This window comes from Gorilla gorilla, chromosome 6 (assembly GCF_029281585.2).
Source record: "Gorilla gorilla gorilla isolate KB3781 chromosome 6, NHGRI_mGorGor1-v2.1_pri, whole genome shotgun sequence".
Lineage (NCBI taxonomy): Eukaryota > Metazoa > Chordata > Mammalia > Primates > Hominidae > Gorilla > Gorilla gorilla.
Genome location: NC_073230.2, coordinates 43,575,862 through 43,599,692, shown reverse-complemented (window position 1 = coordinate 43,599,692; position 23,831 = coordinate 43,575,862). Strand labels below are relative to the sequence as shown.

General features: G+C 45.0%; 2 protein-coding genes across 2 annotated transcripts in view; one reads left to right on the top strand and one right to left on the bottom strand.

Annotated features, from left to right (window-relative positions):
• EEPD1 (endonuclease/exonuclease/phosphatase family domain containing 1) overlaps positions 1 to 12,094 on the bottom strand; it is a 145,919-nt gene extending 133,825 nt beyond the window's left edge. The window contains exons 1-2 of the mRNA XM_004045309.5: positions 11,535 to 12,094; positions 10,007 to 11,076 (exon numbers count right to left, since the gene is read on the bottom strand). Of these exons, the coding sequence (XP_004045357.1) occupies positions 10,007 to 10,884 (878 nt within the window). The 5' untranslated portion in view covers positions 10,885 to 11,076; positions 11,535 to 12,094. The remainder of the gene's footprint in view (positions 1 to 10,006; positions 11,077 to 11,534) is intronic.
• Positions 12,095 to 18,990: 6,896 nt separating this feature from the next.
• LOC115935319 (small nuclear ribonucleoprotein G-like) lies at positions 18,991 to 19,409 on the top strand. The gene has a single exon (XM_055347608.2). The coding sequence runs from the start codon at positions 19,042 to 19,044 to the stop codon at positions 19,228 to 19,230; it is 189 nt and encodes a 62-aa protein (XP_055203583.1). The 5' UTR covers positions 18,991 to 19,041; the 3' UTR covers positions 19,231 to 19,409.
• The last annotated feature ends 4,422 nt before the right edge of the window (positions 19,410 to 23,831 follow it).

Genomic DNA, 23,831 nt, shown 5'->3' with positions numbered 1-23,831 from the left:
GGTACAACTGTGTAGGGCACTTGCCATGAATGGATCTTGCAGGACTGGACGTTGCTCTGAGAGAGTGGGTGAGTGGTGAAAGAATGTGAAGGTCCAGGACATGACTGTACACTACTGTAGATTTAATAAACACTGTGCGCTTAGGCTACACTAAATTAAAAGTTTTTTCTTTCTTCACTAATAAATTACCCTTAGCTTACTATAACATTTTGACTTTATAAACTTTTAAATTTTTTAATCTTTTGACTTTTGTAATAACATAGCTTAAAACTCACAGTACAACTGTATAAAAACATTTTCTTTCTTTATATCCTTTATAAGTTTTTGCTACTGTTAAATATATTTCTTTCTTACTTCTTAAACTTTTTTGTTAAAAACTAAGACACACACACATTATCCTAGGCTTACATGGGATCAGGATCATGAAGATGTCACCAGGCAACAGGAATTTTCCAGTTCCATTATAATCTTCTGGGAACATATACACCATCTATCATTGACCAAAATATTACTCAGTGCTTGACTGTCTTCTCCAGAGATTGACTTTTTCAGTCAATCTCCTACAGGAAAGAATGGTAGGTCAGTAACCACCTGCAGTTACCTGTTGGGGTGTACAATAAACATGTAGAACAAACACCGAATTTAGCTTAAATAAACAACGTGGGTACAGCAGTAACCTTTTTAAAAAACATAATAGATGTTATCCTAACCAACCTCCACTCAAGGGACCTACCAAAGTGTCCCCATTCCCTTTGTAAAACAAGCTGACGGATGCCCATGGTGCAATGAGTACACTTGGCTTGATCAGCTGTGAGTAGGGCATCATGTGCTTACCAGAGAGTCATCTGTGACTGTCCTTAAACTGTTTATGTCAGTTGCACATATTACTATGATCTCCTAAAATGTGATTATCAACTGGTGAAATAGTAGCATGAGCAGAAACATAAGTTGTTTCTAAGAAAACGAAGATGGATACTTGAAAAGCTTCTTAAAAAGCAAGTTGTTTAACAAATTGCTGTCAAAATAAGTGTGGTTAAGACAATTATAAAAGACAGAAAAGTCATAAAAAATATAGTATCCTGCAATCAGTTTGCTTTGCAAATATCCTTGCTCCACTTTGAAAGACAAACACTAAGACAAATACATATGTTCGTAGATACATGATGATATCATTATATATCAGTATACTTACAAAAAATCATAACCTAGGGAACCCAAGCCAAGCTGGTTAAGAAAGCATCTAGCCTAGAATGCAGTCTGGGTGATGAATGAAATACAACTACTCTGAGAAGCATTACTGAACAGAATAGCTTTTTTTTTTTTTTTTTTCTTCCTGAGATGGAGTCTCGCTCTGTCCCCCAGGCTGGGGTGCAGTGGCATGATCTCGGCTCACTGCAAGCTCCACCTCCCAGGTCCACACCATTCTCCTGCCTCAGCCTTCTGAGTAGCTGGGACTACAGGTGCCCGCCACCACGCCTGGCTAATTTTTTTATTTTTAGTAGAGACAGGGTTTCACCGTGTTAGCCAGGATGGTCTCGATCTCCTGACCTCATGATCCGCCCACCTTGGCCTCCCAAAGTGCTGGGATTAAGCAGGCATGAGCCACCGCGCCCAGCCTGAACAAAAGAGCTTTTTATCATCAAACTTTGGAGTCTAACTGCAAAGACTTTGGATTGTAATCCAAGTTCCACCCTCCAAAAGCAGTAAAATTTCTCAGCTTCGCTGAGCCATCTCTTCTGTATCTGTAACTTAGCTATGGCCCTCAGCCACAGCAATCGTCAGTGTTAATTATCATTGTTTTTGTTCTAGCACAACCTCTACCACCAAGTGGACACTAAAAGTACACCATCAAGTAAGGGAGAGTAGAGGGACATGAAGTACTTTGCTAGCTGAAATGAGTCCTCAAATTAAAACTTTAAAAGATTGGGAATCACTTTGAAAAGGAAAAAAAAAAAAAACCTACCCATAAAACAACACAATAATCTGAAGCCACAGAGGCTGCCCACCAAGAAAGGAAGGAAGGAGCCCTGAGACCACTGGCAGTTAAGACCAAGGCCTAATGTCACCCAAATATTGGCTTTTTCCCATTCAAGAAACATAAACTGCTAAAAAAAAAAAAATCAGATTGAATTTGCTTAACAGAAGATATACTCTAGAGAAGTGTTTTTTTTAATCAGGATATTGGATAGATATTTTTTAAAAAACAACAATCCATCTGAGACCTCCCACTTTTAGCATAAGCTGAAAAAGACAAAGTACCAGTTTTATTCTCCAGTTTTGGGGTGAGCAAACAAGACTTCAGATCCGTAGAACATCCAAAGCATGTGCAACCTTAAATGTGGCAATGGGAACAACGTTCTGTCACTTAAGCACTGCATTTCAGGAGTATACAGCAGCCTCTAGGTAAAACAATTTAAGGCCCAGCTTAACAGCTTAATCAGGTAACGGCTGAACCAAAATAGAATTCACAGGAAACAAGGGCTCGTTGGAAACAAACAACAAATCAATATTAGTTGGGGAATTGTAGTCAGTAAAGAAAATCCACGTTTTTCTTTTTTTCTTTCTTTTCTTTTTTTTTAAGACAGAGTCTCGCTCTGTGCTCAGGCTGGAGTGCAGTGGCACAATCTCAGCTCACTGCAACCTCCGCCTCCCAGGCTCAAGCTAACCTCCCACATCAGCCTCCTGAGTAGCTGGGACTACGGGTGTGCACCACCAACCTTGGGTAATTTTTGTATTTTTTGTAGAGATGGGATTTCACCATGTTGCCCAGGCTAGTCTCGAACTCCTGGGCTCAAGTGATCCACCCACCTTGGCCTCCCAAAGTTGGGATTACAGGTGTGAGCCACCGTGCCCAGCCAACCCAGGCTTTCTTTATTCAAGAGTCTGCAAGAAGGATTCCACACTTCTCTTTATAATGAAATGTTTACTCTGAGCACACCTCTCCAGGGTTCCCAGCCACTTGAGTTCAGCAATTTGGCTGCTGTCAATCAAGACATTACATAAGAACTTTGGCATGTGTACACTCATGAGAAGGAGGGTGAGGAAGCTGCTAAGATTCCTAAATATTTGATGAGGACTAACAGCCTGTCAGGTAGAGCAGGACATTTTTGTGGCATTTCCTGGATGTTATGATATGAGAAGTCCTCAGTGTGAAATTCTACCCAGCTATAAATTACCACACACAAACCAGGATGTCCATGATGAGCAAATAGAATTTCAGTAAAATGTATCATTTTATTTGTTACTGACAGAGATTGTTATTAGGGAATTCTGGGATAAAATCCTTTGTAAGGTAGAGTAATTTTTTTTTTTTTTTTGAGAGAGACAGGGTCTCACTCTGTCACTGAGGCTGGAGAACAATGGCATGATCACAGTTCACCGCAACCTTGAATGTCTGGGCCTTCCGAGTAGCTGGGACTACAGGCACGCACTACCCCACTCAGCTAATTTTTAAAGTTTCTGTAGCAATAGGGTCTTGCTATGTTGCCCAGGCTGGGGAAGGTCATTTTGAAATTAAAATGACACACACCTTGCTGCTTATAAGCTTGGCATTTGTATACCGGATTCTCTCACTGTGAGGAGCCTTGTGTGGGAGGCTGCCATGTTCCTGTCTGAGTATTTTGGATCATAAGCCTCAGTGGAGGGCCCGGACCTCCCCCTCCTCAGCCGTGTGTGTGCATGGGGGAGGGTGGATGTTGACTTTCAGCCTCAATTGTCACTATGCCACTACACTCCTTCCTCTCAGACTCCAACCACCCATCCACCTGACTTGGTCCTCTCCCTTCATCCCTAACCGAATGCTGAGGTCTCACATACCTGCAGAGCCAAGCAGACAGCGACCAAGTCCCTGTGCTCTCAGGTCTCTTAGCAAGCTTCACATCCTCCCTCATCCCACACATCATCCTGGAAATACCTGCTGAATGTGTACGTCCTTGAGACGGTGAGCCCCCGACCACAAAGTGGGGTCTTCCTGCGCCCATGCCTCTGACCTCATCAGGTAGTAAGCACAAAGTAGCTGCTCAATGTTGAACTGAATGTATGTGAACCTCTCCTGATAGAAATAGTCACCTGAAGTCCCCAGAGCAAGCCCTGGTTCTATTTGTCATTGATGCTGAAGAGAATATGTGGCCTTGTCAGATGCCCCATCTGCTGAGGGCAGACCATGGCCTCATACTCCATCTGCTATGGACCTAAGTAAGACCCCACACCCAGGACACAGCTGTGGCTGAGGGGAAGGGTAAGGTGAACACCTTGCATCATGTTAAAATAATACAGAGGCATGTGTGTCAGCCCCAGGACTTCTTATTATATATGCCTCTGCACCTATCTCATAGAAACCTCAGAGCATTTCAAACAAGCTACCTGCTGAATCTCACACTATCCACAATACAGGCAAGTCTTGCCAGTTTTTACCTCTAAAAGGCTTCTCATCTCTGCCCACTTCCCCATCTCCCCAGAGATTATTGCCTTTAGCTTGAATCCTGCAACAGCTTCTTCACTCAATTCCCAGGACCCTCTCCATGCACGCCCCCCCACCACCTCCCAGCAGTCAGTCTATCTGGTAAGAGGTCATTTCTTCAGCCTCTGCTTCTAACCTTCTGTGGCCTCCTCCTGCTGTTACAAGAAGTCTTGAAGGCCCCACCTGATCTGGCCTGGCCTTGCTCTGCGGCCCCACCCACCCGCCACTCTAGAACTCTGGCCTTCCGTCTGGAGCCAGCACTCTCAGGGCCTCTGCACTTGCCAATTCCTCCATGGAGCATTCTTTTCCCTGGCTTCTTCCGTGCCTGGCTTCTTCTCATCCATCAGCTTTCAGCTGAGGCCTTCTTTGACCCTCATCTAAATAGGCTTCTCTTCACCTCACCTCCATCACCCTCAGCATGCACCACTATCTGTAATGACTGATGTGTGTGTTGACCTGTTTATCTTTCCGCCTAGAACAGAAGTTCCATGAGTGCAGGGACTTTGTCTTGTTCTCCACTTTATTACCAGAGCCTGATACAGAACCTGGTACTTAGTGAGAGCTCCAAACAGATCTGCTAACTGAATGAATGAATGGATGGATGGGTGAATGAGTGAATAAGAAAGGAATGGATAGCCCCTGGGAAAATCAACACCATCAAACTCCCAAAGAACCTTGGAATCAGACCCAAAATGGGCCCAGCTTCCTTGTAAAACAAAAGTCACACCTTTCCCTTTAGTGAGATAAACCCTAAGTTCTGCCTACATTGGAAGTTCCCTGCATTCACGCTGTCTTCTCTTACAAATCCACAACACTCTTACTACTGACCATCTTTCTATTTAGAAACACCTTAGAGTTCCTTGGCTCAGAAAACTGGAACTTGATCTTGGAGTCAGGCCCAAGGTCACAGACTCACACTTGAGGGGCTGGGTGGAGGAGCCCTGACGCCCTTTGGATTGGCTCTACCTCTGGCCTCAAGCCCCATCCTTTAGAGGAACAAAAACGGGAAAAAACAGAGGCCCCCAGAGGCCTGACACGATCTCAGGGTTGTAGGGAAGCCCTCCTTCTCCCCAAGACCCTGATACCTGGCCAGCCAAAGGCAGGGAGGAAATGTGGGTGGGCTGGGAGTCAGAGGCAGCGGAAGGGCATGGAGTTTGGGAAAAGACACGCCTAATCTGGCCTAATCCCTCTGCTTTGAAAGTAGACAAACTTCAAATCCTGACTCCAATATCTACATTTCTGAAGGCCACACAGATGCTATTTAACCTCTCAGAGCCTCAGTTTCCAAAAGTGTCAAAATGGATTTCACAATTTCTACTTTAAGAGGATTGCTGGGCATTCTGTCCCCAGATGTTACGTGTGGCTGCATCCACCCACCCTTCAACCTCCCAGGGTGAGCCTATTGTTCATATGAGAAAAATACAACCATGTATCAATCACTCCTTGTGACTTGCCCCAAAACTCTAGGTTTACTAGACTGTTTTGAGGCTGGGCCACACAAACTAATCTACATTGACTTAAGTTTGGTAAGTAACAGGGCCAAGCTGATCCCTGAAATTAGCTTATATATGCACACAGCAGACATTCAATACATATTTTTCAATGAATGAATCAAATGACAAGATAGGATATGTTTACATTGATCCTACTAATCAAGCCTAATAAAGTAAAATCTTTTTTCACTATCAGTGCTTGTTGCTAGGCATTAATCCACCTTGTGCTTTGATATCACAGACATGTGGCAAAAAAATTGATTTAAGCCATTATAGGGCTAAAGACTTTGACACTCAAGTTCTCTTCTTATGTAGGCCACAGGGAAAATGAGCAAGTGGGATGTTAAATCTTCTTATTTCTTTTGGAGATTATCTTTCAGCTCCCTTAGGGTTTATACTTTCAATAACCAAAGAGACTCTCAAAACAGAATGACTTGCCAGCAAAAAATAAAAAAGTAAAAATGAAATATTCACCAATTTTCATTCCAGATGTGGACTACCTCCCAATTTTGCAAGCATATTTAGCAGGAACATTCCCCTTTAATCTTGTTCCATAAATACTGAACGAGGAAGAGTATTGCCTAAGACTGAGATTTGGCAAAATAATCTAATGAAACCTGTCAGTTCTGTGCTACCAGCATGGCATCCCTGAAGGCTCCTGGTGACTGTATGACTATCCAATAATGCTGTCCTACCTCACGCCTCACTTGCAAAACAGTTTCTTATAGCTCACACATGCTGTAAGAAGGTTAAAGAGAAGACTCTAACTCCCATCCCATACAGCTACCCTTCAGCCTAAGAAAACACACCTACTAAAGCAAATTCACAGCCAGCTATTCCCTTTGCAAAGGAACTGCCTAAGGGTATCTTTAAAATCCCTTTACAATGGACTTAATTTAAGAAACTGTGACTGGCTCACAATTTAGCAAGTGCCCTTGATGAGGTAGAGGATGGGTGTCTAACCAAGAGGCAGGTTAAAGGTATCCTGCTTACAAAACACAGCATGCTTGCAAAGGGCATAGGTCTAAAGTCAGAAGGTCTGGGTCGCAGTCCCAGCTGAGTCACTAATGAGCTGCCTGATAGAGTCATGTCATTTAACTTACTTGATTTTAGTTTCCTTACCCAGAGATGAAGAATCATTAATAAAAGTCAGTGTTACCTACATCCCAGACTTACTAGGAAAATCAAGTAAATGGGAAAGCTGTTAGAAAGCACGAAGGCATACCCAAAAGTTAGGAAACTCTTTTATTACAGGTATACATGGATGTAAATAAGAGCCACCCAGAAATCACCTGCACCCATTCTTGCTCATACTAAATGTATTTCCTCTTACTAATATGGGAACAATTGGAATGGGAGAGATTTCTGTGAATCAGGACGAACACACAGCTCTTGGAGAATGGGTGCTGCTATCATTGAGGACACGAGATCTACTCTGTGACAGCTTTTGATACCCTAGGACAGTCATACAGACAAAGCACTCACCCTACTCTGAAGGGGATCAGGCCCTGAGTCCATTAGTTCATGTTTACTAAACATTAACGATGTGCTAGGAGTGTCTGGAATACTGAATCCATTGTGACCAGGCAAAGAGAACCATCAACCTCCAACACATTTGGCCAAGAGTGAGAATGTGACGGTGCGGGTCACCTTCCCAGTCACTTACAGGTGATCCCTTCTACACCCTGGTGGGTTTGGGTAAACTTTTCCTGTACTCTTGACTGACGACAGTAGTTCAATGTCTTCAGCAAATCATCATCTCTCTAGGAAACCCAAAGAAGAAAAAAACAGGACAACCTTCACACTGGACAAGAGTCGTGAGGTCTCCTGCTCAGTGGGCTGCAGGGTGGAGCTAGCGCTGAGGCCAGCCGTGTTTGCTCACTCTCCTATTCTCTACCCTTCACATTCATATGTCCTAGAAGATGAATAAGCTCCTCAACGCTTGGCCAGAAAGAATATCACAAGGTTGAATAATTATAAGGATGATCAAAACAATCAAAGGGGAAAATAAAAATGACAGTTGTTCCTTGGTATCTGCAGAGATTGATTCCAGGAGCCCCTGTGATACCAAAATCCATGAAGCTCAAGTCCCTGATATAAAATGGCATATTATTTACATATAACCAACCTATGCACATCCTCCAGTATATTTTAATTCATCTTTAGATTACTTAGAATGCCTAATACAATGTAAATGTTATGTAAATAGTTGCCATACTGGATTGTTTAGGGAATGACAAGAAAAAACTCGACATGTTCAGTATAGACACAACCTTTTTTTTTTTCCTGAATATTTTCCATCTACAGTTGGTTAAATCCATGGATGTGGAACCCACAGGTATGGAGGGCTGACTGGACCTGGAAAGTTCTGCATGAATTCACTAACCCTGCCAGAGGAAGGGGCTTCCAAGAGACAGAGGGACAGCTGATTGCCTAACACCTAGTACAATGGTTCTCAAACTTCAGTGTGCATCAGAACCACCTGGAGGGTGTGTTAAAACACAGAAACAAAGTTTCTGAGTCAGTAGCTGATGTTGCTGGTCCCCAGGAGGGACCACACTTTAGAAACCACTGACATAATAAACAGGCAGGGGCTGCCTAGTTGGTCAGTCCCACTGACCAACTTTTTGATCCTAATCCATCACCTCCCTCCCAAATTGAGCCACTAGAAAGCATAATAGGAATTAAGCAGCTTTGTCTTTCCTGCCTCTCCCCTCCTCATTTCCCATTCACACGCCCATGCTGCTATGGATAAAGAGAACAATTATCAAGCCATTCTTTATAAATATCTCCAGGTACCGAGTACAGCTCTCACCTGTGCACAAGAAGACTTTGCAGAAAGAGTGAGTTAGGCTGCAAAAGAGAGTACACAGCAGTGCAGGCAGAGCATTCAAGGGCTCCCCAGTCCAGTTCCCTGACCCAGTGTGGAGTCCCTCTCTCAGTGATGAGAGCATGCCACTGGGTCAGTGCCAAGGAAACGTTGTGACCTGCTTTTCTCCTAATTTTCTTGGTGATCTGCCATCATGCACTGTGATTTCCCGCTGAGAGTTCACTTTGTGTCACCAAACTGCTGCCCCCCCGCCGCCAGCCTCACCAACAACTCAGTGCAAAGGAAATCAACGAGTAGCCACAAACACTGCACCCCTGGTGGGTGGCAGGGCAAAACGCCTCAAGTCCAGGATCACAGCTCTTATGACCTGGAAGGGACCATCACAAATATTTCTTTCTTTCCCACACCTGATTACATTATACAGTTTGTTATTTTACTAACAGCAGGAGTTACTGCCAAAATAATATTGTTTTTGTTTATGATGAGGCTAACAGAAATTCCTACAGAGAGCAGTATTGTGTATAATGTAAACGCTCTCTGGTAACGGCCTATCCTACTAGACTCTTTTCTTTGGTTTAAATGGGGAAAATCCGGCCAATTTTCACACACACACATGTCAGCTTGCTTTTTTCTGGCTATGGGACAGAAAAGGTTACACACATTTTGGGCTACAATTTTGGGGCTGAAAACCAACTCCAGGTTAAATAAGGAAAAAGAATGGAGAGTGATTCATTCATAGCATTTTGGTAAATATAGACACTTGTATGTGTTTGCAAATACTCGGCCTTTAAGATGATTTTGTGTGCACAAATAGGCATATTTGATGGAACAAATATGATTTTCCCTCCCATTAATAAACAAAATCCAATGAGCTCTTTCTCACATGCAAAACTGCACCAGTGCTCTGAGTGCCTGACTTGGTGTAGACCCAGCATCCTCCAAAGCAGTAACAAAAACACAACCTCTGCTTACCCCAAAATTATGAATCAGTCTCAGATATCTCACACTCAAGACATGGGCCACAAGCCCAGCTGTATTCAGAAAATTCTGGAGCAGAAAGACAGCCCATTCTCAGGTGACGGTATTGGCTGAGGCTTCAAGAACATTGATTAAAAACTCTTGCACCCTCCCCACCCGCGAAAGAATCCACTCATTTGCATCCATAGATGAGGTCACGCACAAGTTGCCTTCACACCCAACACCCATGGTGGTTCCTGTCCTCACCTGTTTTCCAGGAGTGTCATGCACACCACCTCTCGCACCCCGGGGTTGTTGGCCTTCTCCACGGAACAGCCCTGCAAGTTCCAGGTGGCCAGCCTCAGCACAGGTCTCCCATCCCTTGTGCCTCCAAACGCCTCCACGGAGGGCCGAGTGGAGATAATCTGGGTGGGCCCCCCTGGCGGCAGGTCCAGGTCCTCACTCTGCAGGCTCAGGGAAGTGGGGCTCGGGTGAGGCTTGGCGGTGAAGGTCAGTCCCCCGTTCGTGTGGGTGGATGGGGGCCTGGACCTCTCAGCAAACACCTGGTGCCGTATCCTGTCCAGGAAGGCGGCATTGATACCATCCATCCTCACTAGGTCCTCAACGCTGCGAAAGGGCCCATGCTCACGGCGGAAGTCCACGATGCTGAGGGCCATTTTCTCCGAGAGGCCTCGCACGCTCATGAGCTGGGCCGGGGTGGCTGTGTTGATGTTAACACGTGGGGTGAGGGGCACAGCTGTGGCCAGGTGGTGAGGCTGCTGCTCCGCTAGCAGGTCCCGCCGCAGAGAACTGGGAGAGTGCTGCGCTGAGCTGCCCTTGCTGCTCACACAGATCTCAAACTTGACCTGCTCCAGCTTGGTGGCGCCTACACCACTGACCAATGCCAGGTCCTCCACCTTCTTGAAGCCACCGATATACTCTCGGTACTCCACGATGCTGCGTGCCACGGCACGCGTCACCCCAGGCAGGGTCATCAGCTCCTCCTCCGTGGCAGTGTTGATGTTGAGCCGCTCCTGATTCACTAGGATGTTGCTGAAGTTACAGGCTGCGCTGAACTTGCGGCTATGGGACAGGTCCGAGGGGTCCCTGGGGATGGAGCGGTGGCAGCCCAGGGTGCTCCCCATGGTCCGCCAGGATCAGGCTCCCGGGAAGGCCGCACCACTGCAGAAGAGCTCTCTGGCTAGGGAGGAAGCCCAGTAGGCCGTACAAGCACAGAAAAACGGAAGGTGCAGGATTCAGGGACTGAAGAGGTTACTATAGACAAACACCGAATCTTCCATGCCTGGCGTGTCCAAAATTACCTTTCACTTGGCCGCCTAGAAAATAAATTAATAAACATAGAAACCCACTGAATTAGGCAATTTGCATTAGCACCCCCTACCTAGTGCTAGAGTTAGTAACCAGGAGTCGGGGACTGGTGGCTGCCCGTGAACCCCTAAAAACGGAGGCACAATGAGGCTGGGCCCATGTGGATTCTCCTCTAGGGACGTCCGGGTTTTATCACACTGGAGTCCAAAAAGGCTACGAGCCGCTTCTCTTGGGAAGAGACCTATCCCCGTCAGCCTCATGCCTCTCCTCCAGGCCTCTCTCAACTCTGACACTTGGGTCACCCACACTTGGGCTCGCGCAGACGGGGTGGCCACCCCACCTCCCCCACGCTCCGCATCTGACACAGCGCTACCTGCAACCTGGGAAGTCCGAGCTCCCCGGAGCGGGCACTGAGAAGGGGCTTATCGACCCCCCACCCGACCTGCCGCGGGTCCCCGCGCCCCACCTCTCGGCCGCTCTGCGGGGCGCCGGTTCCTCTTCCACCTGCGGCTCGGAAGCCTGAGCCCAGCCCGGGACAGCGCGGGCCCCCTGCCTCCAGCTTAGGCGTCCGCGCGGGTGCGGGTCACTGGTCAGGCCCTGGAAGCCGCCTACGCCGCTTCGGTCTGCGTGTCCCGGCTCTTTCTATGGGAGAAACTTAGCATCGCTCTCCCAGAGTGAATAGAAGCCGCAGGGCTGCTCGGAGGCGGCGGCGGCAGCGGCGGCGGCAGCGGCGGCGAAATCCGCCGCCGAGGCTGCACCGGGACTTGCGGCGGCGCCGCAGTTGCGTTTACCCCAGCAAAAAGTCCTGCGTCCAACTCGGGCGCGGGATCCGCCACAGCCAGTCCAGACCCAGCACCAGCCGCACGGCTCCCGCTCGCAGTCGGTGTCAAAGCCAAAGTCCCGGCCGCGCCGCTCGCGCCTCCGCAGGCACCGCGGCCACGCCTCCTCCGCGCGGCAACTCCTCCCCGGGACTCCCGAGGGCACGCGGGGGAGGGGCCCTGGCGCGGGGCGAGGCCTGGCACCAGTGGGTGGAGAGAGGAACCCGAGAGCGCAAGGGCGGGCCTGGAGTGCGAGAGGCGGGGCCATGGAAGAGGGGGCGGGATCAAGATGCAAGAGGGTGGAGAACGAACCTGAGAGCGCGAGGGGCGGCCCTGGCGTGCGAGAGGAGGAGCTATGGGTGTGGGGGCGTGGCCTGGCACAAATGGGTGGAGAGCGGAACCCTGGAGCGCGTGGGGCGGGCCTGGAGTGCGAGAGGCGGGGTCATAGAGTGTGGGAGCGGGGCCAGGGCGCGATGGGGTGGGAAAAGCGGGGGCGGGGCCATGAGCGCGGGGTAGGCCCCGGGAGCGCAGAGGCGGGACTTAGGGGCTTAAGGGGCGGAGCCGGCGCCGTGCCGGCGAGGGCGGGTCACAGGGAGGCTGTCCTAAGTCAGCTGCCCCCGGACCATGGTTGCCGCCCGGGGCCTAGGACTGGTAGTGCCTGATAGAGGCTGTTTAGGATTGCCCGAGGCGAGATCTGCTCAGCTGCTTTTCGTCTGTCTTTGAGGTGTGGGGATGAAGGCCGGGGCAGTCCCTGAGAGGGCATCGCTGTAGGTCCAGGGTCTCACGGAATTTTGCAGAACGTTCCAGAGGAGACTGAATGGGATCGTCTTAATTTCTGTCCCCACTTTCGGCCTTTTCTTTTCTTCCACCAGTGTATTACCTTTGCTCCGCTCAGAGAGATGTCCTCTAATAACGCCAGCGACGCAGAGGGCACGCACCACCCTCCTGTGTGTTCGCATAGGTCAAATACAGGTTTGCTCCTTTGCACATTTAGCGCTGTGAGTAAACAAGGATAAGTTTTTGTAATTATTAAGTCTAATCATTACGAAGGAGGGAAATGGGGTCTGCTTCCCAAAACCCAGAAGAGTTTTTGGATCACACTGCTAAATGACATTTTGGTTAAAGATTAAAGAGCCCTCTGCATTATAGTGGATACCTAGAGCTAGAGTATTCGATTAAGCAAATCATGCGGTGATATCGTTGAATACTTTGACCCTGGACGTTTAGTGTTCTCTGAAGTTTCATCCCCAACCAATGTGACCAGTGCATCTGGTTTCAATTCCAAGGACTGGGTCAGCAAAAATAGTACCTCTCACAGGCGGAAGGTATTTTGGATGTAAAATGAGCGGCAGCCCAAGTTTGGAAAATGCTACTGCCTTTCTGAGGCACATTCCCCTGCTATGTATATTGGTCAGGAAAACCAAGTCAAACTAGCTTAGACCAAAAAAAAAAAAAAAAAGTCGGGGGGAAATTTTTGGTTCCTTGTTGAAAAGTTAAGGTAAGGAATCTTACCTCAGGTCTGGCTGCATCCGACCCAAGTGATGATGGGGTCATTAGGACATGGCAAGACTGCCTCCATCTCTGGCTCCACGGTTCTCTTTATTGGCTTTATTTTTAGGCAAGCTATTTGCACTTGATCGCAAAAATGCCTTGCTACCTACCATCCTCTCCCACCCAAACACTGGGCTACATTATGCCACGCACTGAAATCCTGGTGCGGTAAGGAAAAACAGTTTAAGACAAGCAGGAAAACAGAGAAAACTCTTCGTTGAGCAGAATGCCTTGATGCGCAATGTGGCTGTGGAAGCACAGCCGTGGAGCGTGGCTACTTGGGCTGGAAGCAGAGAAAACATATATTTTATCATACAAACCTGGACACTTTGGAGGTGAAGAGAGGACTCTATTAATAATATCCTAGAACAACAGAAATAATCTGGTTTTATTCCCCATAAACCTAGCAAATGCTCCCCTTGGTATAAATGAAACCAAGCGTTGGCCAAACCAAAGTGCATTTAAAAACACACATACGTACACCCCACAAAAACATGCAATGAGATGGTTAACTTTAAAACGACTGATTGTATCCAATGTTGGTGAGGACGCAGAGCAATTGAAATGGTCATACATTGCTGGTGGAGGTGTAAGATGGCACCACTACTTTGGAAATCAGTTTGGAAGTTTCCTAAGAAAAACGTATACCTACCATATGACTCAACCAATCTACTTATAGGTATTTACCAAAGAAAAAGGAAAACATGAAACCCAGAGACTTGAATGTGGACGTTCATAGGAGCTTTGTTTGTTATAGCCAAACACACACACACACACACACACACACACACACACACACACACACAAAGCAAAACAACAAGAAACTCAAATCCATCAGTGGATGAATGAATTGTAGTATATCCATACAATAGAATGCTACTGAGCAATAAAGACAAACTATTACATGACATTGAAAAGTCTCAAAATCGTTATACTGAGTGAAAGAAGCAAGGCAAAAAAGAACATACTGTATGATTCTATTTATATAAAACACCAGAAAATACAAACTGACATACATATAGAGAAAGCAGATCAGTGGTTACCTGGGGATGATGGGGAGGGAGGAATGGATTTTAAAGGGCACAAAGAAACTTTGGGGGCTGATGGCAATGTAGTTTGAGAGGTGTTAGTTTCATGGGCATATGAATGTCAAAACTGACAGAATCGTATACTTTAAATATGTGCATTTGGGTGTACTTCAATAACAACAGCTTTGGAAAAATCTTCAAAAAATGAAAAAAAATTTTCTCTGAATCTAAAAAAACATAGGCCTTGTTTTTGGGGAGAGTGGGGTACGTGAGCCTGGGTGGAGATGAAAAGGTTTAGGAGGGGGATGAAGGGGTCCAAGAAGTTGAACGGACAGCTAACAGAAGAGAACATTCCCCAGCTTGGCTTGGGGTCTCAGGAAAGTGGGCAACAGAGGCCTTTAAACTTACGGCTAACAGTCTATTTTATCTGCTGTGCTATTTCATGATGCAATCCTCCCACCCCTACCCCATGCACAGACACTAAATTTTGTAAGATATGTATGTAATGGCCGTCAATAAGTTATGTTTAGGAGAGATAAAGTAAGGGAGCTGAATCTTTCTGGGTAAATTAAAGACAGAGAGAAAAAGGGCAGCTAAAATATGAAAGATGGGTGGGAGAAAGAGCCAGGATTCAGTGGAAGCAGAAAATCAGAATACGAGGAGACCCAGGGAAATACCTGACTTTCAAGAATCCTCATTGAGATTGGGAAGTTGGCTGGGGTCCCATTTTACAAGGAATGAGGGTTTTATTTGCATTTTATTATTTAGGGCTCTAGCTGACAACCCAGTTACATGATGATGTCAAAGGGCAGAGATTATATCATTCCAGCCAAATACCACATCCTGTGGCCACTGCCCCTTACGACATAGTTCTCACCTGGGGCCTGGTCAGAGAGGACCAAGGTCATTGGCCTTTTGCTTCTTAGCAGTTTTAAAGTAAATGGTGATTTAGGGAAAGGGGGAGGTGGCAGATGACAAGAAGGGAGAGCATTTGTGTTTTCAGTTTTACCACCCATAGTGCTAGGCACTGGAGGTACAGTGAGGAGCACACTCCTGACTTCTCTATTCCCGGAGCTGATGGTGCAGCAGGACTGCAGACATGAAATCAGTAAGACTAGTGCCTGTTGAAATAAGGGAGAGGAAGAGAATATGGATGTGAATTACAAGTAATTTCTGCTAGGGGACTTCCTGGGAAGTGAGGGTCAAGATGAGATTTGAAAGCTGAATAGGGAAATGTTGCCCCAACACACAAGACTTCAGTCCTGGCAAAGCAAGCCCCGATTCCCCAATCAATGAGCTTCAGTCAGGCTATTGACTTGGCACCAACTTGTGTGCAGTGGCCAAGCTGGATGCTGTCCTGAATTATATCAGTGTGACAAGGCAACGTCTCCTTTAGTGTGACCTTAACAGTGGATTTGTCCCTCTTTATCAGAGTAGGCTCCCTGTGTTCCCAAACTCAGGAAACTCCAGGCATTGGCAGCCCACTTGCACATTCTACATCAGATCCTGCCTCACTGGGAGTTGTGGCAGAGGATGGCCAGACAGATACCATGGACAGACACCATGGAGAGGGGCAATGAACAAAGCTTCATCTTCTACACACAGGTATGTAATTCTGCTTTCTCTTCTGTGCCTGTATATAGACACTCAGCCGGTAATCCCACCACCAGGAGCATTTTCGTATGTTACTCTAAAGGATTCCAGTGCTCTGCTGCATAACAGTGTGTGATAGACTGTACATGGGTGCCCAGTGGGTCCAGCCTCCCCTCATTCTCCTCCCTGTGTGACCTCTTTCTACATTCACTCCAGGCTTAGCCATGTGATTTGTGAGAGTGAGGCAAGCAGAGACAAGTACTAGTCCATTCCTTGTGGAATGTTCCCTCCTGGAACCCAGCTGCCATGCTATAGGGAAGTATTAACTCTCCTGTTGTGGCTGAGAGGCCACAGGAAGAAGAACTGAGACACCCCAGCCCTCAAGCAGCACCAGGGCCTCCGAGTGTGAGAGAATCCTCTAGGACCTTGCAACCCAGCCTGTCTGCCAGCTGGATGTGCCCACAGGAGTGAGCCCAGCAGAGACCACAAGGAGCTGAGCAACCACCCAGCTGAGCCCAGCCACCCACAGGACATGAGAGAGAATACACTGGGGTTGTTTTAAGATTATACACAGTGGGGAGATTGTCTCAGAGCAGTATTTATCATACAGATGTGGCCCTCAGGCCTTGTTTCTCAGCAAGAAGAGCCATACCACAGCTCTAGGGAAGACCCCTTTATAGCCATTGACAGTTGTCCCACTCTCGGGATGCTGTTGCAGGCCTTGGTTTCCATTGAGGATAGTGTTTTTGTTATCATTTTTCAGGTGGATCATAAGAGTGTTTTCAAGGGTTCAGGACCCTCCCCTTGGACAATTGTAGACAATTGTCTTGCAACAGCTGTAGTCATAGAGCAGGGTTTTTTTTAACTATTGCATTTAAATATAATGAATTGGCATATATATTTTTGTATCTGTGGATTGTGTTTGTTTATTTGCATAGAACCATCTCCTCTTCCCAGTAAACACAGAAGACAAGACAGAGAGGAGCACAGGAAGGAAGAAGAGCTCCTGGGGAAGCAGTCCAGTCTCTGCAGTTTCCCCCACTGGGGCAGAGGGACCACCCTCCTTTCTCGTTCCCCAGGAGGCTCCTGGCCAACTTTTCAGGTCAGCACTTATCTTGGGGACAATGCTTTTGAAGGCCAGGGAGATATGGGATTTCCTCCTGATTTGATCCTTCTGAGCAGCTTGCACACCTGCGTCCTCCACTGCATGAAGTCCTCTCAGCCAGGTGGGCCATGCACAGCAGTGCATGTTTTCTGCTCCCTCCCACCTGCAGCTCTTTGCCTCCAGCATGGTCCATCTCCTACCCCATCTCCTTGGGCTCCCTGGAGCTCAGGACCTCCCTGTTGCATGGAAAGTGCCGGGAGCCAGCTTGACCTTCCCACACGCTTTCCTGTAGGTATAGTGTTCAGTCTTGCCCTGCTGCCCACCACCTGAGGTTTTGCTGTCTGCACTCTGCTTTCAGCCTCATGCTGGTTCTTTCTGGCTGACCTGAAACACAAGTGCCTGCAGAGGAAGGTGAAGAACTTCCCCGTGGTCCCCTGCTAGCCCTGGCTGTTTCCATAGGGAAAGGCTGGGTCATACCTCAGGGCAAATTCTACTGGTCCTGCAGCTGTCCAAGCTGCCCAGTGTGCAGTTAGTTTCCTCTGTAGGAGACGCCCTGGAGGAAGTTGGTTCCATTTGGGGCTCCACTACTGCTGCTGGGGTATGGGTGGAGGGGAAGGCCACAGGGCCTCGCTAGGGGGTTGTGCAGCGGGGGTGCAGGCTAGGGAGGGGACTGGCAGGCAGGCTGGCTGTGTTGATGGCTTCCACCCTGCCTCCTGATCCTCCTCAGGCCTCTGATTTCTTTGTTGCTCCTTTGACTATTTACAGCACAGAAATTTAAAATGGGAATAGCAGGCTCGCTATACTTCTGCTGCTTTGAGTTGGCTGAGATGCCATGCTGCACTTTGTGGATGGGGACGGAGCGCAGCTGGTGGTGGGATCCGCTGAAGGTGGGGAGGGAGGATTTGGGACTGTGGTATAGTCTCCAGCTTGGATCTCTTGTAGGCTGGGAGCAGATAGGTGGCCAGTACTTCATTGTACTTCAGGTGCTGCAAGGATCCTGAATCCCTTTTCAGGTATGACCTATGGACACCATCAATTCAGTCTGCTCAGGGTCCTTATAGCCAGAGAGTGGCTGGACAGTTGTTTCCCTCCTCGTGCTCTACATTCATTTTTGGATTCTTCATGATTTACTCTAGGAGCCTCTCTTGCTTGTGTTGAGGATGAGGAATTTCCTTCTTTCATTTTTTAAACACAGGATTTCACCCAGGCTGGAGTGCAGGAGGATGAAGAATTTCTTGAGAGAAAGTTTTCACACTCCATAGACATATAAGAGTGTTACCATGGGTAAGTACAATGGAGTGTGATTGCTGGATCATATGGTAAAAGCATGTTTTATAAGAGTTTTGTGAGTAACTGCCAACTGTCTTCCAAAGTGGCTACACCATTTTGCATTTCCACCAGCAGTGAATGAGAATTCCTGTTACTCCATATTTGGTGTTGTCAGTGTTTGCAATTTTGGCCATTCTAATAAGTGTAAAGTGCCATGTTATTGTTGTTTTAATTTGCAATTCCCAGATGACATGTGATGTGGAGCATCTTTTCATATGCTTAGTTGCCTTTTGTATATCTTTTTTCGTTGAGGTGTCTGTTAAGGTCGTTTGCCCATTTTCAATATGTTGTGCATTTTCTTTTTGTTAAGTTTTAAGAGTTGTTTGTATGTTTGGAATAATAGTCCTTCATCAGATATCTCTTTTGTACATCCTTTCTCCCTATGTCTTATCTCTCATTCTCTGGTCAGTGTCATTTGCCAACCAGCAGTTTTTAGTTTTAATAAAGTCCAGCTTATCAATGCTTTCTTTCATAGATCATGCCTTTTGTGTCATATGGGAAGCTGCGCGTTGCGTTCCAAGGCATCTGTGAGCCCGCGGAGTATACACCATGAGCAAAGCTCACCCTCCCGAGTTGAAAAAATTTATGGACAAGAAGTTATCATTGAAATTAAATGGTGGCAGACATGTCCAAGGAATATTGCGGGGATTTGATCCCTTTATGAACCTTGTGATAGATGAATGTGTGGAGATGGCGACTAGTGGACAACAGAACAATATTGGAATGGTGGTAATATGAGGAAATAGTATCATCATGTTAGAAGCCTTGGAACGAGTATAAATAATGGCTGTTCAGCAGAGAAACCCATGTCCTCTCTCCATAGGGCCTGTTTTACTATGATGTAAAAATTGGGTCATGTACATTTTCATATTAGACTTTTTGTTAAATAAACTTTTGTAATAGTCAAAAAAAAAAAAAAAAAAAGAAAAGTCATTGCCAAATCCAACCTAGATTTTCTCCTGTGCTATCTTTTAAGAGTTTTATAGTTTTATGTTTTATATTTTGGTCTATGATCTATTTTGAGGTTTTTATGAAAGGTGTCAGTTTTGTGTGGAGATTCTTTTTTTCTTTTTTCTTTTGGATGTCCTGTTGTTCCAGCATGATTTGCTAAAAGACTGTCTTTTCTCCATTGTATCGTCCTTGATCTTTTGTCAAGGATCAGTTGACTGTATTTATGTGGATCTATTTCTGGGCTCTCTATTCAGTTGTACTGACCTATTTGTCTATTCTTATGGCACTACCACACTCCCTTGATTACTGTAGCTTTATAGTAGGTCATGAAGTCAGACAGTACAGTCCTCTAACTTTTCTTTTTCTTCAATATTAAGTTGGCTACTCTGTCTTTTGACTTTCCATATAAACATTAGAAGCAGTTCATTGATATCTACAAAATAACTTGCTGGATTTTTAATTGGGATTGTGTTGAATCTATAGATAAAGTTGAGAAGAACTGAACAATACTGAGTCTTTCTATTCATGAACATGGAATGTCTCTCCATTTATTTAGTTCTTTTTTTATTTCTTTTATCAGAGCTTTGTTTTTTCCTCATATAGATCTTGTATGTATATTGTTAGATTTATACCTAAGTATTTCAATTTGAGGAGTGCTAATGTAACTGGTATTGTGTTTTAAATTTCACATTCCACTTGTTCTTTGCTGTCATGTAGTAAAGGGATTGAGTTTTGTATATTAACCTCATGGCTAATAATTTTGCTTTAGTTGCTTAGAAGTTCAAGGACTTTTTTTTGGTCAATTGTTTTGGATTTTCTATATAGGAATTATGTCATCTGTGAACAAAGTTTTAATTTCTTCCTTCCAAATCTGTATACCCTTTATTTCCTTTTATTGTTTTTTGTTTTTTTGTATTCGCTAAGACATCCAGTACAATGTTTAAAAGGAAGGGTGAGAGAGGACATCTTTGCTTTGTTCCTAATCTTAGCAGGAAAGCTTCTAGTTTCTGAACATTAAATATAATATTATCTGTGGAGTTTCTGTAGATGTTCGATATCAAGTTGAAGAAATCCTCCTCTATTCCTAGTTTGCTATTTTTTTCATGAATTGATGTTGGATTTTGTCCAATGCCTTTTTTGTATCTATTGGTATGATCATGTGATTTTTCTTTTTTCCTTTTTCTTTTTTTTTAGGTTGTTGATATAATAGACTACATCCATTGATTTTTTTTAATGTTGAATCAGCCTTGCATGCCTAGGGTAAAGCCTGTTTGGTCATGTTACATAATTCTTTCTATGCATTGTTGGATTCAATTTGTTAATATTTAGTTGAGGATTTTTGTTTCTATATAATTGAGAGATATTCATTTATAGTTTCCTTTTTTGTAATGTTTTTGACTGGTTTTGTTTTAAGGTAGTTCTGGTCTCATTCAATAAGTAAAGGAATTATTAACTCTGCTTCCATATTCTGGAAGAAATTCTAGAGGATTGATATAAATTTTTCCTTAGATGTTTGGTAGCATTCACCAGTGAATCTGCCTGGACCTGGTGCTTTCTGTTTTGGAAAGTTATTAATTATTGATTCAATTTCTTAAATAGATACAGGCCTATTAAGATTGTCTATTGTATATATTTTTCAGGGTTTTTTTTCAAAATGAAGTTTTAAAACAGAATTAATCAATACATTTCCGTGATAATGAAATAACTAAAAAGAGTTGTGAACAAAATGTCCCCATTTAGGTTCCATTTGCCTATTTTTAGGTGTTTCAGCATATTTGCTGAGGGGTTGTGCAAGCATTTCTGCTAATAGAAATGGAGGAAACTATTTCTTCTGGTCAGATACATGGATATTGAGGAAAAACAGTTTCCACTTATTCTTACATGCAAACCTAAATCTGTTTTGGTTTTATAAAATGGCTTAGCATAAGCTCCTGAAATAGAGCTTGATACCAGTTAGAAACAGGCACCTGCATTCACAACTTCCCAGGAGACCCAGGAACCTCCTTTAGAGCTCCTAGTCTACTGACTAATATAGGGTTTCATCTCATGACTGACAAATGAAGACCTTTGTCATTTCCCAAACACCTTAAATGCCTTTCCAATTAACACTTTATTTCTTATGGTGCATTTGGCCAGAGATCATTGTGGCAAAGCCCCAACAAAACGAGGTAGCTTCATTTACAGTAACAAAATGGAGAACATTTACCATCAGAGGTACTGTGTTGTCCCTCCACCTCCAAAACTATTATTATTACAGAAAATAGTATTCATTAATCTTTAAAGATGATGTGATTATCACCATCACACTTAGGAAATTAAGCTCCCATTCACTTTATTCATTTCCTCTAAAAAGTGACATTTCCAATTAGTTTCAGACTTTCACTTTTTCACATAACAATTTATTCTTTTTTGTTTACTGGATTTGAGGGTTTATGAAATATTCTTCTCAGTGAAGTCCATTACTTTGGTTTCTGGATGCCTAAGTAGAAGCCTTCTCCAAGCACAAAATGATACAGAAGCAGGAGAGGAAGTGAGGCAACTATTCTTACCTTATGACAAGTCAGGGGAATGTCCTTGGACCTACACTTCTGGTGGTGGGGTGAGGAGGCTCCTTCAGCCCCACCACAGGCCAGAAGAATTGAGCACTGTTGTTGGAGCTTGGGAGTGGAGGGAAAGGCTTTCACGTAGTACCTAGGAACAGCAGGTAAACCTCAATTGTTCTGCTTCCCCTTCACACTCACCTGACAGCAGCTACAGCCTGGACTTTGCTGTTGACACCTGCCCTACTCAATCTCACAATGCCTTTTCTGGTTTCCCCATCTATTCCTTTTCAATGTTGCCATTGGCGTTCTTTTTTAGCCTTATTTCTTCTAAATATTGGAAGACTGAAGGCCTGGTAAGGCTGGTCCCTGACCCCAGCCCCACTTCCAGGAACGGCTCCCTTAAGAAATAGTCATGAAGACCTTGTATGGCATCCTGAGAGTGTGATCTAATGGTAGTGAGAAAAAGGATCTTAGGAGGCCCCAGACACAGCATTAAATACTGTTGAACCACTCTGTGATGAATTTCTCCTTATTTGTGTTCCTGTTACTCTAAAAACATGAAGGGAAGCTCTCAGTTCAAGGCCACTGTGACCACAACACATTCACATATGTGTTAATCTGTCTAGAGAAAATGCTGACCTCAGGCTCAGAATTTTGGCAAGCACCGTTATTTAGCTAGAATGTGATTATATTGTTTTCCTTTTGTTGGTTTTTTTTTAAAGCTACCTTCTATTACTGGCAAAGGATAGTGTTGTTCCATATACAGTCACACATTCTCATGTACAGATGGTGCTCAGAGGGCAATACACCATGAAGGTGAACAAGAAAGACTGCAACGTGAAGACTGTGTCTTACAAGCAATGGTTCTTAACCTTAGCATCTCATAAGAACACCCCAGGGCACTTGTCAAAATTCCAATGCCAAGGCCCTTCCCCAGACCAATTCCATCAAAAACTTGGGATGGGATCTAAGTGTGAGTGCTTATTAAAGCTCTAGATGACTCCAGTGCATAGCCACACTGGAGAACCAATGTTTTAAACTGATCTGAAGTCTGAGCATGAATGAGACAAAGCATGTCCTCCACACCACGGCAGCAGGATTAGCATCTGGAACATAGATATTCTAACAACCAAGGTCAACTGCCATCTTAAAATTTAAGTGCAAGGAATTACCGAACTGTAGAGCTGCAGAAAGTCTGAGAACTCATTTTAAATGAGTCTGCATCCTCATTTTATTCACCAGAAAACTGAGCATAGAAAGGCCAAGTGATTCCTTACTGAGAATCACTCCCTAGGGGCCCAGCCCAAAATCATGCTGCCTCTTTGATGGATGTAATTGCCTCAATTGTGAATTCCTTCTGAAGGAAGCTACAATCTTTTTGAGGAATATGCTAAAGACCTAAAAAGTTAGAGGATTGGCTCTTTAATCCACAAAGCGGGTATGAAAGAAGTTGTAGGGAGCCCAGGAGGCACTATGGACATTCCTCAAAATCTGTTCCATGGTTGGAAGGCACTGGATTAAACACATTGAAATGAGTTTCATCACTGCAGGACTTCTCAGGGCCTTTAATTTACTAATCTGCAAGGGAATCTTCAAGAAGAGGACAGACAGATAGCTTATTTGCCCATTTCTGTGAAACATTTCACCGGACTAGCCTTTCTTGGGGAAATATTGGGGGACACAATTTCTAAAAGGTCTGGCCCACTGTGTCTCCTACTCTGCTTTACTCTTCTTAATTGCATTGGTCACTTATATACTTAGTTATTGCCTATGTCATTCTCACTAAAATATAAGTTCCTTGAGGAGAGAAACTTTGGCTTCTTTGCCATATCCCTAGCACCTCTA